Source organism: Daphnia carinata, chromosome 9 (genome assembly GCF_022539665.2).
Source record: "Daphnia carinata strain CSIRO-1 chromosome 9, CSIRO_AGI_Dcar_HiC_V3, whole genome shotgun sequence".
In the NCBI taxonomy this organism is placed as follows: Eukaryota; Metazoa; Arthropoda; class Branchiopoda; order Diplostraca; family Daphniidae; genus Daphnia; species Daphnia carinata.
The window spans coordinates 8,815,533-8,830,587 of record NC_081339.1 but is presented as its reverse complement, the minus strand read 5'-3'; the positions used below and the strand labels follow the sequence as shown (position 1 = coordinate 8,830,587).

The 15,055-nt window shown below is 41.2% G+C and overlaps 2 protein-coding genes across 2 annotated transcripts; one reads left to right on the top strand and one right to left on the bottom strand.

The window, feature by feature from the left end:
• Positions 1-474: 474 nt before the first annotated feature.
• On the top strand, positions 475-1,269 carry LOC130700967 (endocuticle structural glycoprotein SgAbd-1-like). Its single transcript, XM_057522966.2, has 3 exons — positions 475-483; positions 561-823; positions 910-1,269. The coding sequence occupies exons 1-3, from the start codon at positions 475-477 to the stop codon at positions 1,205-1,207; spliced, it is 570 nt and encodes a 189-aa protein (XP_057378949.1). The 3' UTR covers positions 1,208-1,269.
• Positions 1,270-4,048: 2,779 nt separating this feature from the next.
• Positions 4,049-14,275, bottom strand: LOC130700926 (uncharacterized). The gene is made up of 5 exons (XM_057522915.2): positions 14,257-14,275; positions 12,645-13,791; positions 12,503-12,580; positions 12,001-12,435; positions 4,049-11,933 (listed from the first exon to the last, which is right to left on the bottom strand). Exons 2-5 carry the CDS (start codon positions 13,777-13,779, stop codon positions 4,411-4,413), a joined length of 9,171 nt encoding a protein of 3,056 aa, XP_057378898.1. The 5' UTR covers positions 13,780-13,791; positions 14,257-14,275; the 3' UTR covers positions 4,049-4,410.
• Between the last annotated feature and the right edge of the window lie 780 nt (positions 14,276-15,055).

Below are 15,055 nucleotides of genomic sequence, written 5' to 3'. Positions count from 1 at the left end.
GATTGCATACAGCGAATACGTGGCAATATTGACGCGCTTGTGCTTATACTTCTGCTGCTGTTTATTGAGGAATTAACAACCTTTCTCTTGATTTGTGCAAAGACGTTCACTTTGAAACAGTAACGGAAATTACAATGCCCGATTTCAAGAAATTCAATACTTTTATACAATGCATTGACACGCGTTAGTACCTTTGGCTGACATTTAGCTATTAAAACGTGAAAATTTGACGGTATGGCAGAAGAGACTATCGTAAGGAAAAGAAACATTTTATGAAGTAGCTGGTGTGAAAAGTGAGAGTGCAGAATTTTTGCACAACGCCCAATCCTATACTACTTGAACGAAAGCTAGCAGCCAAAACAACTAGGTCAACTCAATGCCCGACTGCATGTTATTTACCATTCACATGACTATAAAAGCCCAGGAACGGTGAACAAAAACCATCAGTTGTTTACCCAACTAGCAAAGTGTAACATGAACCTGGTGAGACTAGAATGTTCAATCCTTCTTATAGTGGAAAAAACTTCGAACTTTAAACTAATGACGAGCTTTTCCGACAGTTCTTTGTCGCCGCATTTTTGGCTGTTGCTGCCGCCGTACCATCTAGCTACAAGCCGGAATACAAAGCTCCCAGCTATCCTGCCTCAAGCTACCCTGCACCAAAATACCCGTCATCAACCTACCCTGCAACAGCTTACGCCGCACCAGCCTACCCTGCACCAGCCTACCCTGCACCAATCTATAACAAGGATAACAAATACGCCGACGTTACCATCACCAGCCAGTCTGACGAGCGCAACCTTGACGGCAGCAGCCAATGGAGGTAGGCGCATTATGTTATACTCACCAACGTATGGTTTAAAAGTGCTCATATTAAAAAAAATTTAATTCTATTCAATTAACCCACAGTTACGCCCAGTCTGACTACACAACTCGTGAAGAGTCTCAGGTCCAGAAGAAGATGCAAGGCGTCACTTACGATTCCTACGGCAAAGAATCGTACGGTGAAATCCTAGGCAACACCAACAAAGGATCCTCTTACTGGGTTTCTCCAGAAGGCCAAAAATTCACTTTGACCTGGGCCGCTGATGAAGCCGGTTTCCAACCCAAAGGAGATCACTTGCCCGTTGCTCCCGTCCACGAATACGTACTTCCAGTCGGCCCTGTCCATATCCCTTTCAACGGCAAAGGCTACAAGATCTACTAAATTAATGAAACGTCAGTTGATTAAGTAGTTTAAAGTCATGTGTTCTATGCCTTACGCCTCTGTTGCTTTCGGTGTAAAAACGTGTAATTATAAAACCGATACCATCTTGCAAACGTGTTTGTTTGAAATTTAATGTAGTTCTTCATGAAATTGAGCGTTAGATTGCAATAGTTGGTCTGTTCAAATGCGAATAGGTTCGATGCCTTTCAGATGCGAAAAACGTAAACAACCGTTGCAAAAGGATTCAAAAAATTTTCTTCGTGAAGCATTTAGATTTAGGCAGATTTGCAATACTGACGTCTCACCGATCTTGTTGCAATGCAAATAGCGAGAGTCCTCGTGTTTTTAGTTTTCCTTCAAATCGCTGCGGCTCGTACGAATATGCTTTTCAACCGACCTTTTTTCATTTTGATCTTTAATGCCACGAATTTAAGGTAAAGCATTCGTCGTCATACTTGAGAAGTTTCATACGGTAGTGTAAGCTTCCTTCGGCTACGTTTTGCCTCCAGGATACAGTCAGTTCTCTGCGACGAATACAAAAAGTTGAACAAAAATGGCTTTGTATTCAACTTAATAGAACCATCGAAAATAATATAGCCAGCAACTACAAACAGAAAGAAGAGTCGGGGTGTAAAAAATAGCGGGAATTGCCCAGCTCTTTGGTCACAATGAGTAGCATTCGTGAAAAAAGGGGGTTTGATTACTTACTTGTAGGATTTAGGAATCAGACCTAGGACTTTAAACAACACAATAATCCCGTCGCCTTTACACCCACGACTCAGGCACCGTGATGTCAATTGCTTCAAACCACAATTCAAACACCCAGTTCCCGTCACCGTGGGTGAACGCTCACGAGTCGCTCACTATCACCCACGGGCCCCGAAGGGAATTAGTATTAACACTCTTAACCACTAGTAAAAACGCTTGGATACATCACCTTTCTCCAATCCACACTTTATTACCCGACTCAACCGTAAAGATGCTCCTTTTATAGGCTCGGTAAGACGCAATGTCGTCTACCGATCAGCAACGTTTGCGAAGCGTCTAATCGAAGTTCAAAAGGTCAATTAGAACGTTTTTCTTACCATCTCTTCCCCTTTTTTTTTACACTCCCCTCTCGAATTGCCGTGAGGCGGCAATTCGAAATGTAAGGTCAGCCGTTGATCTCGTGATGGTTTTTCAGCGTCTTGTCAGAATTTCGCGATGACTATTTGCTCTAGACGACTCGGGTGTTAAATGCCGGGGCGAACACGTTGGGCCAACTTGCGTATCTTGATTGGACTAGTAACTATCGTCTGGACACAAGGCGGTGTGATGACGATGTTTGCATCTTCTGAAATGGGTTTGGATTCGTACAGTTGGACGTTTGAGGTCCTTTTCATGGATTGTGACTAGCAGTGAAGATAGCCTCTATTATTGCTGGCATCTGTTTTCTGTAAAACGCCACTACTTTTTCCAAAGCTTTGATGTAAATCATTTTCCTCTGAATCCATCCGGTTAGAATGCAATCTGCACTATTTTCTTCGTCAACAAATCCACTTTTATGAGGCAGTGAGCTTTTTTGAAAGAATTCCATATTTTCTGAGCAGCAATTGACACCAGACGAACAATGCTGGTGTTAAAGGCTTCAAAGCCCGATGAGGTCAGTTAAGAACATATAACGGCATCAGGTATGGTAGGTGTATAATCTTCCAATGTTATAAGGAAATCCGATAGCGATTGTCCTAACGTCCTTGTATTACTAACTTCCACCGTTTCCAAATTCGGACCCGTAGCCAAATCTTCATAGGTGAGTAGAGATTCTCCACTGTGCTTTTAAGATCGGGAACCTAGGAATTGTCAATCTCTTCTCTAACTTTCATTAAAAACCTCCTGAAATTTTAGTCTGTAAATTTCAATTAGCCGAAGAGTTTCCTCCATTATGAACCTGAGTGCTGTAATGAGGATTATTAAAAGATTAGAAATTAACAATCAAATATTTTTAACAAGTTCCCCTTGGGACGTGAACAGTTCTAACGATCTCTAAGCGTTCAAATCGTTGACGCTTCGCAGTAGCATTTTCTTTTAGCTCTCTTAAAATTTAAAGTGTTATAAAATAGGACGTAGGTCATGCGTATAAGGGCGTCGTTTTTAACCGTGTACATATTTCTCCCATGGACCAATGAAAGTAGAATTTTTCAGTAGAGTTTTTTTTTTTAGGCATCGCGCCACTCTAGAAACCGACCGAACTAGAATTTTCCGTAGAGCTTTTTTTGAGGCATCGCGCCACTCTAGGAACCAACCGAATTAGAATTTTCCGTAGAGCTTTTTTTGAGGCATCGCGCCACTCTAGGAACCGACCGAACTGGAATTTTCCGTAGAGCTTTTTTGAGGCATCACGCCACTCTAGGAACCGATTTACTCAGTATAACAGACAGTATATTAAAGCATGATTCTCCACCTCTCCCCTCAAGAACCTTCTCATTGCTTACTCCGGCTCGACGGACCATGTAAAAAATAGCGGGAATTGCCCAGCTCTTTGGTCACAATGAGTAGCATTCGTGAAAAAGGGGGTTTGATTACTTACTTGTAGGTTTAGGAATCAGACCTAGACTTTAAACAACACAATAATCCCGTCGCCTTTACACCCACGACTCAGGCACCGTGATGTCAATTGCTTCAAACCACAATTCAAACACCCAGTTCCCGTCACCGTGGGTGAACGCTCACGAGTCGCTCACTATCACCCACGGACCCCGAAGGGAATTAGTATTAACACTCTTAACCACTAGTAAAAACGCTTGGATACATCACCTTTCTCCAATCCACACTTTATTACCCGACTCAACCGTAAAGATGCTCCTTTTATAGGCTCGGTAAGACGCAATGTCGTCTACCGATCAGCAACGTTTGCAAAGCGTCTAATCGAAGTTCAAAAGGTCAATTAGAACGTTTTTCTTACCATCTCTTCCCCTTTTTTTTTACACGGGGTAAATTAAAAAATAAGCTCAAGTGTGCTATAGCAGGGATAAAGTGAAATGGTATAACTTGATTCTGCTAGGAATCGAAAACTCAAGAAGGACCGTAACTTCTCACGAATCAGTCAAATGGAAAGCTAAAAATGTTGTGAAAAATAAAGCAATTTGAAAACAATTTTAAATGTTCGTCGTCCTCTCAAAGCATGTAAGGCAATCTTTTAAAAGTTAAAGGGTTTTCACCTTCGGTTAAATCAACTGTAAAAACGTGGTGAACATTTCGGAATTAACAATTGCTAGCTTCGAGACTTGGTCAGAGGCGACTCGATGAACTTGTTGCCTCAAACATTCCAGAATCCTTTCCACTAGGCTTCCTAGTTCAGAGTCAATGTCGGCCACCATTTTTTTCTGAAATTGATTAAATTCTTCAACGTCGATGTCTTCAGCTCTTGGGACTTCAGAACTGCCGCGATTGTCCAGGCCCAATAGAAATTCACTAATGCAGGCGATAATGACGCATATCAATCTCATTCGCATCTCGTAGTCATTGAAAATCGGTTCCATCAAGCGAATTCCTTGATCAGCCATTTCTTGTGTCAATGCGGTTTCTTCTGTTCGTTGAATGCCATTTAGCTGCAACCTAATTTCGTCGACGATTTTGTCGACCCTTTTGCGCCCTTCTGTAGTCCAATCAGAAATCAATTCATTCAACTTCTCTTTAACAACATGCTGAGATGTTTCGAGTCCGTGCAGTTCGTTGAATTGGGTCAGCGCCTTTTGAATTTCGGTCAAGTTTTTGGTGACGCATTTCTTGGATTTTCCTAGCATAAAGGTGTCAGCATCTTGTAAAAGGTAATGCAGTTGGCTGTGAAAGTAGAACTCGGTTTGGTGGTTGACCAATCCAGTCACTTCTACGATCCTTCCTGGAAGTGTTTCATGTCCTTTGCTTGTTTGGCCTCTGTTTTGTCGTTTCCATCTTTCTAGACCAACAGCCAAATTCATTGCCTTTCTAAATTCTTCGTTTTCAGTTGAATTATATAATTTGTAAATTGCTTTGATCATTTCGATTGGCTCCCTTTTTCCCATGGCACTCCTTAGCCTTTGACGAGTAAAATCTGACCAGCTGAAGTTGCTGTTCGTCATGATGGTCGTTATGGCGTACAAAACGTCTGATACTCCTCCCATTAACAATAAATTCTTGCTTAATCCAAAGGACAGCATTTTACCGTGAATCAGGTAAATTCCAACACTAATCGAAGCTACACCAACAACACCGGCAAACGTTGCCCCCAACCATGACGTCCAAGACCTTTCTCGATCTTTAATGTCAATAACGTGATTGAATCCTACAAGATCGAAGATATAGAGTTCCGTAGATATGTTATTAGTCTTTGGAATCTTCCGAATATCCATTTCGATAAGATCGAGAAAAAAGTCAGATTTTTTCATCCGAGGATCGTAAACAGCTTGGCGGCTTTTCAGAAACTTCCGGACACATTCCCGTTCATCTTCATCTTTAATGTCTTTAGTTCCCTCCTCAATGAATTTTGCATCTTCATTCACTCGAGCACCAGAGATGACGTGGACAGCCATCAAATCGCCAAGCATATCTCGATAGGGTTTCAATGGAAGCAAATTTATGGCTTTCAAACAATTTGGATGTTTTTCAGCCTTTAGCCATTGACGTTTAACTATTTCAGCGACGAAAATTCTACTAATTACACCCATGACAGGTTTCTCATAAGCAGGACATTCGGGATAGCTGAATTTTTGGTAATTGGACAATAACTCGCCATTCGAATCGATGATTTGCTGATCAGACAACGCCTTCCAAACGCAGTCACGTTCGCTATTCGGAATTATATTAGCCCGGGTCAAATCATCCTTCCCCATTGGGAAAGAAGGTTTCAAATTGACGGTTTCAAGTTTTTTAAGGTTAAGCTGTGCAATTTTGTTAAATTCGAATTTCTCCTTTTGGCAACGATATTCATCGCCAAGTTGTTTAATAACGTAGTCTTTACTGAACATGATTTTCTTTTGTTTCAATAAGTCGTCCATGTTGTCGTAAATGGGATTATACAGCACGTTCAGACAGTTGTTTTTGCCATCAAAAGAATCCAATCCGAACTGAAAGTCTTCGATTTTGATCCGATTTTCTCGATTCAGTTTTTTGCTGTTCAGTTTAGTTGATTCGTCGTCGCATTCGGATTCCAAAACGATGACGCAGTTCATTTGAGGACATAATCCACCTTTCACCGCTTGAAGTGCACCTTCTTTCTTCAGCTCTTCCCAGAACGCTTTTCTCGTGCACGGGATCAGATGGTCTTTTTTCAATTCTTTTTCGATCTGCTCTTCTGTCAAATTCTTCCCAAAGACAGACTTTAAATTTTCCTTCAGTTTCTGGATTCCGTGTTCATTGGCTACTTGCTGAATGATAGCGTCCCCATTAGGGATTGTATCGATGTCGTTGAACCGACAGCTGATACACTTTTTTTCTATCAATAGTTCGAACAGTTTTTCCGCTCTTTTAGGACTAATTTTTGGTTTTTGTTCAGGTTTACACTTTGTTTTTCCTTTTTTTTGGAAATGCACAAATTCTAATTCGATTTTCTGTAGGAACGTTTCAGCTTTCTTAATAAAGCTCTTTTCTTTTTTTTGTTCCTTTCCAGCTTCCTTGAGATTAGAAGCTGAGCAATAATGACTGCCCAATAGAGCTCGAACGGAACCGATGAAATATTCCAGGATTTTCATGATATTGCCTTTTTGTTGTTTGTAGGCGTCGACGACGCAGAATGACGGGGCTGGGTCAGGCGTTGTATGGGCGATTTTACGGTAAAAGGACAAGTGCATGTCTATGCCGTTGCTCAAAATAGTTTCGCATTTTTGTAAAATTTGAATGAACTTAACTTTGTTTACTTTGAAATCTTCTTTAATCAAAATGAATGCAAAGTAGTAATGAGCAGCAGGATAAAGATCACTGTCCTTTGAATCAATGACTCGTTTCAGAATTTCAGCTGCCTCCGACAGCGATGACTTTTGCAGAGCCAGATTTTTGGCCATGACAACAGAACGAACTGGCGTCATCCAACTGCAATCTCTTGTGTTGCTTTCGGGCAGTCCAAGTCCAGCACGAAAGTTGCGGAGTAAGCCAATATGATAGGAATAAGTTAGTTTCAAATGATCCTCTGTTTTGTCAAGCCATAAAGCCCATATATCCAGCACACTGTCGCAGATTGTCTTAATTTCCTGGTCTGCACGTTTTTGGGTTTTCAGTTCTTGCTTCAGCTCAGTGTAATAAATCGATAATTCGTCAAAAAAATTCTGTTCATGTTCCATTGTTCTGAAATCTTCTTTCAAACGGGATATCCGTTGGCATTCTTTCCATTGACGCTCCTCCTTCATACTTAACCATTTTCCTGCGCCCCATTTCGTTCCTGTTGGCGATTCTTCGCACAATAGAAAGATTCCACTTCCCGGTGCGCCATTTCTAGCAGAACGTCCCATCGCCTGCTCTTCAATCCGCTCATTTTTCGGCAAAAAAGTCAGACAAATATGAAGACCTCCGTTTTCTCTCAACTTCTCGCTTATTTTGATATCCGTGCCTCTACCAGCCAAGTTAGTGGCGATGATCACATGACCGACTTCAAGTGATTTCCCTTCGAAAGCAAACTTTTCATAATCACGTGTGTAGCAATGAATGTGGTTGCCATTAAGCTTCGACCTTAATGCATTTTTTATGTAACAATGAATAACGCTCACATCTTTGATGGATTGACAGAATATGACGAGAGAACGAGCTTTAGTTTGATCTTCAGGAAGGGTAATATGTTGTGTTTCATGGACGATGGCAAGTAGCCAATCGTCCTTTGATTTAAAGACTTGCGATGGTTTCAAGTAGAAACGTTTCTGAAAAGCTGTTGGGATGACAAACTGAAGGCTTTTATATTTGTCATGCATGAACCGTCGTTCTGTTTCAGATCCCAGCGTGCCCGAAACGCCTGCTGCTTTTTTATAAGCCTGGACGTAAGTCGCATTAGAAACGAAAATGGCTTTTAGAATTTGTGGTGTCAATTTGCAGCCTTCGTTTAGCTGAATAAATTGATGTAGCGCTCCATCCCATTGTGATGAGATCTGGTCCATCCCTGTGTCTTGATCAATGATAATTACTTGAGGATGGAGATCTGGGCTGGTGTCTGTACGGTCCTGATCGACGACATAGTCTTCGTCTCGTTTGAGTTCCAGTGCCTGCATGGCATTGTCCAGCCAACTGTCGAGATGACGATCGACAAAAGACATCAAATGTTCAGGTAATCGAATACTCCGCTCGCGTCTCGCCACGTTACGGAGATAGAAGATAATCTTGGGATCCATTTCTGGTTTGAAATTGATTTTTTCAAAGTTATCTTCCACGAATAGTCGCCCTTGTGGGTCGATTACTTTCGTTTCAATCAAGTGATTCCAGAGCGCATTCTTTTCCAATGGTTGATCCTTCAATGGGCCGTGAATCAATTCTAAATCGTCTTTAGTTATAGCACCGTAAAGGTCGTACAGGACGGCTGATTTAACGAATTCTTTTACTATTAATTTATCCGAGCTGGTGGAAGAGCTGCGTATCTTTTCCCAGATGAAGACGTAAAGAGATTCGAGCATCTCCATGCCGGGGATGTCGTGCGATAGGTAAAGGACAGTATTACCGCGATCGAGCAACATGCAATCCACTTCGTCAATAACGACAAGGTCCATGGTGCGGTCACCTCGAATGTTATGACCGTAGAATTTATCCAGTAAATAATCTCGCTGGAAATTGGCCAATTGTCCATAAACGACTGCTGCATTATAGGCTTGGGTTCGTTCGTCCACCCATTGGCTGCAATTGTTTGCCACACTGACGTTGAAATATTCGTAAAGATCTCGCAGTCCACCATCTGCCACCGACAGTGTAGAATCACGACGAGCCAGCACTTCATTACTTGTAAAAACATCGATTTTCTTATTCTTTTTATCTTCGTTTCGGCAAAGGGCAAATGCGATTGCGACACCAGTGACGATGAGCGATTTGCCTTCACCTGTTGATACTTGTGTTAACGTATTTTTGTATTCAGATGTCAGCAACGTCATAATCGCCACTCTCTGAGTGTCCCGTAGTCGAAACAATTGTTTGTCTCCCTCCTTCGTACAAATTTTTTGTACGGCGTAATCGTAGACAAAGACGAAATCCACTGCTGACTTTTCCTCCTTCAGTTCTAAACCATTTTTCTGCCATTGCTTAATCAAATTCTTAATTTTTTTCTGCTGCTGCTGCTTATATTCTTGTTCGTCAGATTCTCTCATTTGTTCTGACATTGATTTAGATTCCTTCACTCTTTCTCCCACGTCAGACAACATCCGGGGATACACCTTTGTTATGATTAACTGGTCATTCGTTGGTGCATCTCTTTCCATCTTTTTTATGATATCGTCAATGTTTCTTTCGTCATATTCTTGGCTAGGACTCGCTCCCGGATATAGAGCATTTTGCAAACGAAAAACGGCAGTCTTCAGATCCGGAGAGTCACCAGAGTTCAGTAAGTCTTCACAAAAGTTTTCGTTGTTTTCGAATTCGAGTTCCAGCAACATGTAAACGGCATCATTCCTAAGTTTGATATCTTCCTTTGGAGTATTAGAATCACTGATGAGGAACCGATTGACTTCCTTTTCCCACATTTTGCTTCTTAAATGGTGATACCAATCGCTGAGAGGCAATAGTTGGAGGTCCGGCAACTGCTGACTTGTGAATCCGCCACCTTGTTTGACATCATTTGCTATTAATTCCATGAGCCGCAACAATTTCTGTGGCTGCAATGCGGCACAGCTGTCGGATGTAGCAACCGTTTTTCGCAATAATGGCACCAGAGATGGCATCCCATCGGCTATTCGATATAAAAAGTGTTGTATATCGCTGTTGGCAAGAATATCGGGAACTCCCTGAGAAAATTGGTCATAAATTTCAAGCATAACAAAATCACATCTCCAGTCGACGGGTAAATTATTTTTGACAATATTCAAGTAGAAGATGGGACTAAGATTTCGATTATTGTGTTCTGCTACCCATTCAGACAACCAGCAGAGATCGGTTGAATATTCTTCTCTCCATTTTACATTCGCCAAGTTTTCGCCAATTTCTTCATGTTGCTGGAAACTTTTTAAAAGCAATTTAAACAATTTATCCGGTGTATCGCCGTATTCAGGGTTGAGCGTCTTCATGGAAGTGATGACCTGTTGGTAAGCGCTGTGTTTTTCAAGAGACTCTAAAAATTTACGGAAATAATCGCTTTGAATCGGCTGATTTTCAAAAAAGTCTTCATCAATTTGTTCGCAGAAATTTGCCACCATTGTGTTGGGTTCAACACGTTGCCATTCTCCGTGTCCGCGATGAAGAATGCAGTGCTTTTTGGAACCGCCAGGATTCAATGTTTTCTTGTGCTTGAAAGACGATAATTGATCGGTGTAAACATGGACTGATATACCATGGATGATTGCTAACATTTCCACTTCAGTCGATTCCAATGAATTCCATGGAGTTTCAACAAACTTGGCGTATTCCTCAAATAATTTTTGGTATTCTGTGGCGTTTTGCCAGTCGAATTCTTTTTCCTCGTTGTTCATCCGTCGAAATTCGGAATAAGCATTTTTCACGCTAAAAGCTACGGGATAATCCAATGCATTACTCTTTTGTACGCGGAGAACAAACTGCTTAACGAAAACAAAGATTTTGTCATGATCTTTCATTTTGCGATTGAATTTCACCAATTCGATTCGACTCGGGTTTGATGGGTCTTGTGGCCGTGTTGAATTCTGCCGAATGAATGTTGCCAGATGTTGGCGAAATATTTTCACATTATTGCAAACAAACGATCCGCTTGAATTCATTTGGCCAAAAATGCTGTGTATAGCGCTATCAACGCCGCTCGTTGTTGGCAGCATATCGAGGCATCGAACGTCAACAGGTGGTTTTTGCCGGAAATCAACAGGACGACGTCCAACTGATCGGCGGCCGACGGAAGAACGAGAAGTGTCTGGAACGCCATGCACATCCAGTTTCTTTTTTACTGCTGGTTTCACAAAACTCATTGATCCAATGTTCTCAACGCCCTGACTGCACTGCGACGTTAATTGATAAAGTTGAGTTTCTTTATCTTCCATTTGGGTAACTAAATCGTCGACATTTTCTGTCAACTTTTGTTCCTCCCAGCCCATGGTTAATTTTTCTTGAAAAAATTGTGTCATCTGTTTCCGTTCGTCCACTTGAACAACGTGCTGGACAAGGCTTTGGCGAACGATGGCCTTCTTTTTCGTGGCATTTAGCACCGTCGAACGCAGTGGTTGTGCCTGGCCGTATGCGGGTAGACCACAGTAAGCAATCGATGCATATTCTCCTTTCCGTATTTTGGCGTAATGATTATCAGGATCATTTGGCTGCCTTGTAGGCTTCGTAGGATTGTGTTCCATCAGAAGGCTAACATCATTTTCGAAGCCGATGTATTGACCTGTCAGATTTTGGTTTGCAGATGCCTCAGAAGTGTCTAGACTGTGGATGAAACCAACGTCGCCTACAGGTGTTCCCATTTTACCATCCGAACCCATTGCTTGGTAGACACCCATCCGCACAGCCCTTGGTTGACGATTTTCCTTCCCGACGTCTGGAATGCCAGATTCTGTTGCGAACGAGTTTCTTTCAGTCATGTATTCAAAGACGATGTTACCTCCGAATCCCCCTTGTCCAATACTGCTACCTTGTAATTCCAATGTACAAAAAGCTATCAATAAAATAGTTTAGCTGACATAGGGAATAGCGTATACCTTGGCAGAGAATAAGTGTGTGGCGTTTTGTTTTGGACTGATAGTACGAGACGGTGATATTACTGCCGTCTTTCGCAGTGCCGTCAATGTAAAAATTACCTGGATTGTCTGGTTGGACATCTTTACCAGATTTTCGGTTGCCAACTGGCAACAACTCGTTTAGCGTCGTCAGAACTGTTTTAACTGCATCGTCTGAAACTGTGTCTTCCGTTTGTTCTCCAGTTCCGAATGTCGACATGGAAGGAAACACTTGATTGAAATATTCTTTGGACCATTTGTTAGCCACTCCTTCTCGTTGGCTTTCCCTATTACTGCCATTCTGCGCGTCACCTCCTTTGCCGCCATCAGCAATAACCTTCCATCGTTTGGCGTTGAACATCTCGTTGCAAATGATGTGTACGTTGCTGCCGCTCATACCAGGTCCACCAGGTTCTCCTGCGTAAAATTGAAATATGTGAATATTGATATAGTTTCAAGTTGCTAGTGCAGTATGCTACATTACCGTTTTTGCCCGAGACATCCCAGCAGACGGCGAAATCGTCAACAAAATTATTAGCCTCCATCGGCTCGGTAGGTCCTTCTGCGTTTTGCATTGAAAAGCAATCGAATTAAAATAACAATAAACAACAACAGGAAACAACAACCTTCCGTTTCGACGTTATATTTCTGATGGCCATTTCGGCATTCTTCGTGGTCTACGAAAATTTTATCAGCAACGATTCCCACGTTCGTTCCGTACCAGATGTCGTTCTCCAGGTGGCAATCGACGTGAACGGATGACAGTCCGACAATCTGAATTTCTTGCACTTCGGGATTTTCTTCTTTCAGTCGTTTCATTTCGTCAATAATTTTGCTGACAAAGACAGAGGTGCCTTTAATGAATATTATTTTTCTACCATATTCGTCTTTGACTTCGATCGCCGTTTTAGGGAATAGGAATGCCTTGCACGTCTCTTTGGCCAAGACTTGCAATTTAGGTGTCCATTCTTTTTCTGATTTTAGCTGATTCAACCATTTCGATGATTCATTTTCAGTCGCATCGCTGCAATTTGCAAAGATATCCACCAGTTGGTTGATCACTTCTTGCCCGTTTGCGTCATCAAAGTCTTTGGCGTCCTTTCCCGTGAAGTTTTCCTCCAAAACATTTTGAATTCTTAGGTCTCCGCTGGCGACTTGTAAAAGTGCATTTAATGCGACAATAAATTTCCAGTTTCTCTTGCCGTTAAGTTGATCTTTAGTGACATCATCTAGACACCTGGAAAAGACTTTGCCAATGCAAGACTCTTTAAATTGCTTGAAATAACTGGAGACAAGAACCGAGAAACGTGGCGTATTTTTGAAAAGATCCACCTGATTGAGTATTAGTTGTAAATATTGACATGCTCCGTCACACAGATTTGTCAGTTGGCACGTCGCTTCATTCAGTTTGAGGCCAATATCTTCGAATGAATTGATGGAATTTAATTCTTTCAATAAAATGGGCATTTCGACGCTGATATCGATTGCTTCATCAATAAGGTAATCAGCAGCCTTTCGTAAACTCTTTCTTAGCCACATTTCCAATACGACTTTAACGTATTGTCTCTCGACCAAAGTCGACTCCAAACAAGAAATTTTTCGATCCACAAACGACTCGATATGTTTAACGGCATCTTCGTGCATTTTCGGTTTGTCGTCTGTCTGAATCCAATTTCTGATGTGTTCGATGACGTCATCGCTGTTGTTAAGCGACTTGGATGTTGGGGTATTAGAGCTTTCAGTGGAACTTTTTTCGTCCATCGTCGTTGGAAACTGTGTTTAAACAAAAAACCGAGTTGTATAAAACAGAAACAGGGATGCCAATTCAATTGTCAAAACACTCGTAGCCGTTGGCAAATGAACTATGAAGTCGTCGTTAAATTTGCTGAAGGGCAGTTGGGTATGTGAAGCCATACACGAATTTCACCATAAAAGTCAAACCATAAATTAATAAATAAAAAATAAAATACAACTGTGGCTACGGCCACCATTACGAAATCATTATTTAATAAAATAAAGGAATTATTCAATGCAAAAAAGGAAATGAAAATCTAGAACTTTAAAAATTAAATCCCAAGCGATGGCAAAAAGCGACGCGGCAGACCATCCGGTGATAACAAGTAGCAGACCTAACAGTACATGTACAGTACAGAACTGGCATGTAATGTTGTATGGATCTAATAGCTTACTTTACAGCCCAAATTAACAACCAACTCACAATTTGAAAATGTTGCTTACCAAATCCACAATTTTTTTGTTTCAATCAGGATTTAAATACACTGAGACTTAAGATGTTGAATTCCAATACGTAAAAGTAAATCACGTTCAGCTTTGTACTCCAACCACTATATGTTTGTTTCGCAATCATGGGTTGCGTTCAGAATGAGAACAAGCTTCTGCGTCCGACTGCTGTTGAAACGTCACTGGCAGTCTGGTTTTTGGACCTTGAAACTTAAGAGTAGGGATGTCGTAGGAACTTGAGATCGAGTGGATTTTGCCTAAATGGACACGCTACTTTTACTTATTTTTTGTTGCGATAAAATCAGATAGACTACGTCTCATAGCCTGCTCTTCGCGTCGCAATAAAGAAACGGAGTGGACATCGAAAAGAGTTGTTTTCGACCTGCGGCAAAATACAGTGTCATTCGGATCGAAGCATCAGCAAAATGTATTTTAGAAGGACAGACCTTTTACCCTAGGCAAACCTTTTTTTTTATCTATGCTGTTAGGAGGAAAAAAAACAAAAACGGAATTAAATTTGCTTTCAGCGATAGCCTTAGGTTACGTGTTTAGTGTTTCCCCGAAAAGGAAGGATTGAAAAACGGTTGAAAAAGAAAAAAAAATTATTTTTTTGTTTAGTTTTCCGAAGACAGCTAGAAACGCAAAATGTAAACAATCGTTGTCAATTGGTTTCTCAAATTTTCGTGAAGTCCTTAAACCACCATGCTTAAACTAATATTTAATGCCTATGCCATTCCTCTTTTCACTTAAGTAAATAGGAAGGAATTTTTAAATTACCAATTTTGTTCAAATTATC

Coding starts and splice junctions, on each gene's coding strand:
- LOC130700967 (XM_057522966.2), top strand. Junction 824..909: donor GACGGCAGCAGCCAATGGAG/GTAGGCGCATTA, acceptor ATTAACCCACAG/TTACGCCCAGTCTGACTACA.
- LOC130700926 (XM_057522915.2), bottom strand. CDS start 13,779: ATGGACGAAAAAAGTTCCACTGAAAGCTCTAATACCCCAACATCCAAG. Junction 12,581..12,644: donor ATATAACGTCGAAACGGAAG/GTTGTTGTTTCC, acceptor TGCAAAACGCAG/AAGGACCTACCGAGCCGATG. Junction 12,436..12,502: donor GGATGTCTCGGGCAAAAACG/GTAATGTAGCAT, acceptor AATTTTACGCAG/GAGAACCTGGTGGACCTGGT.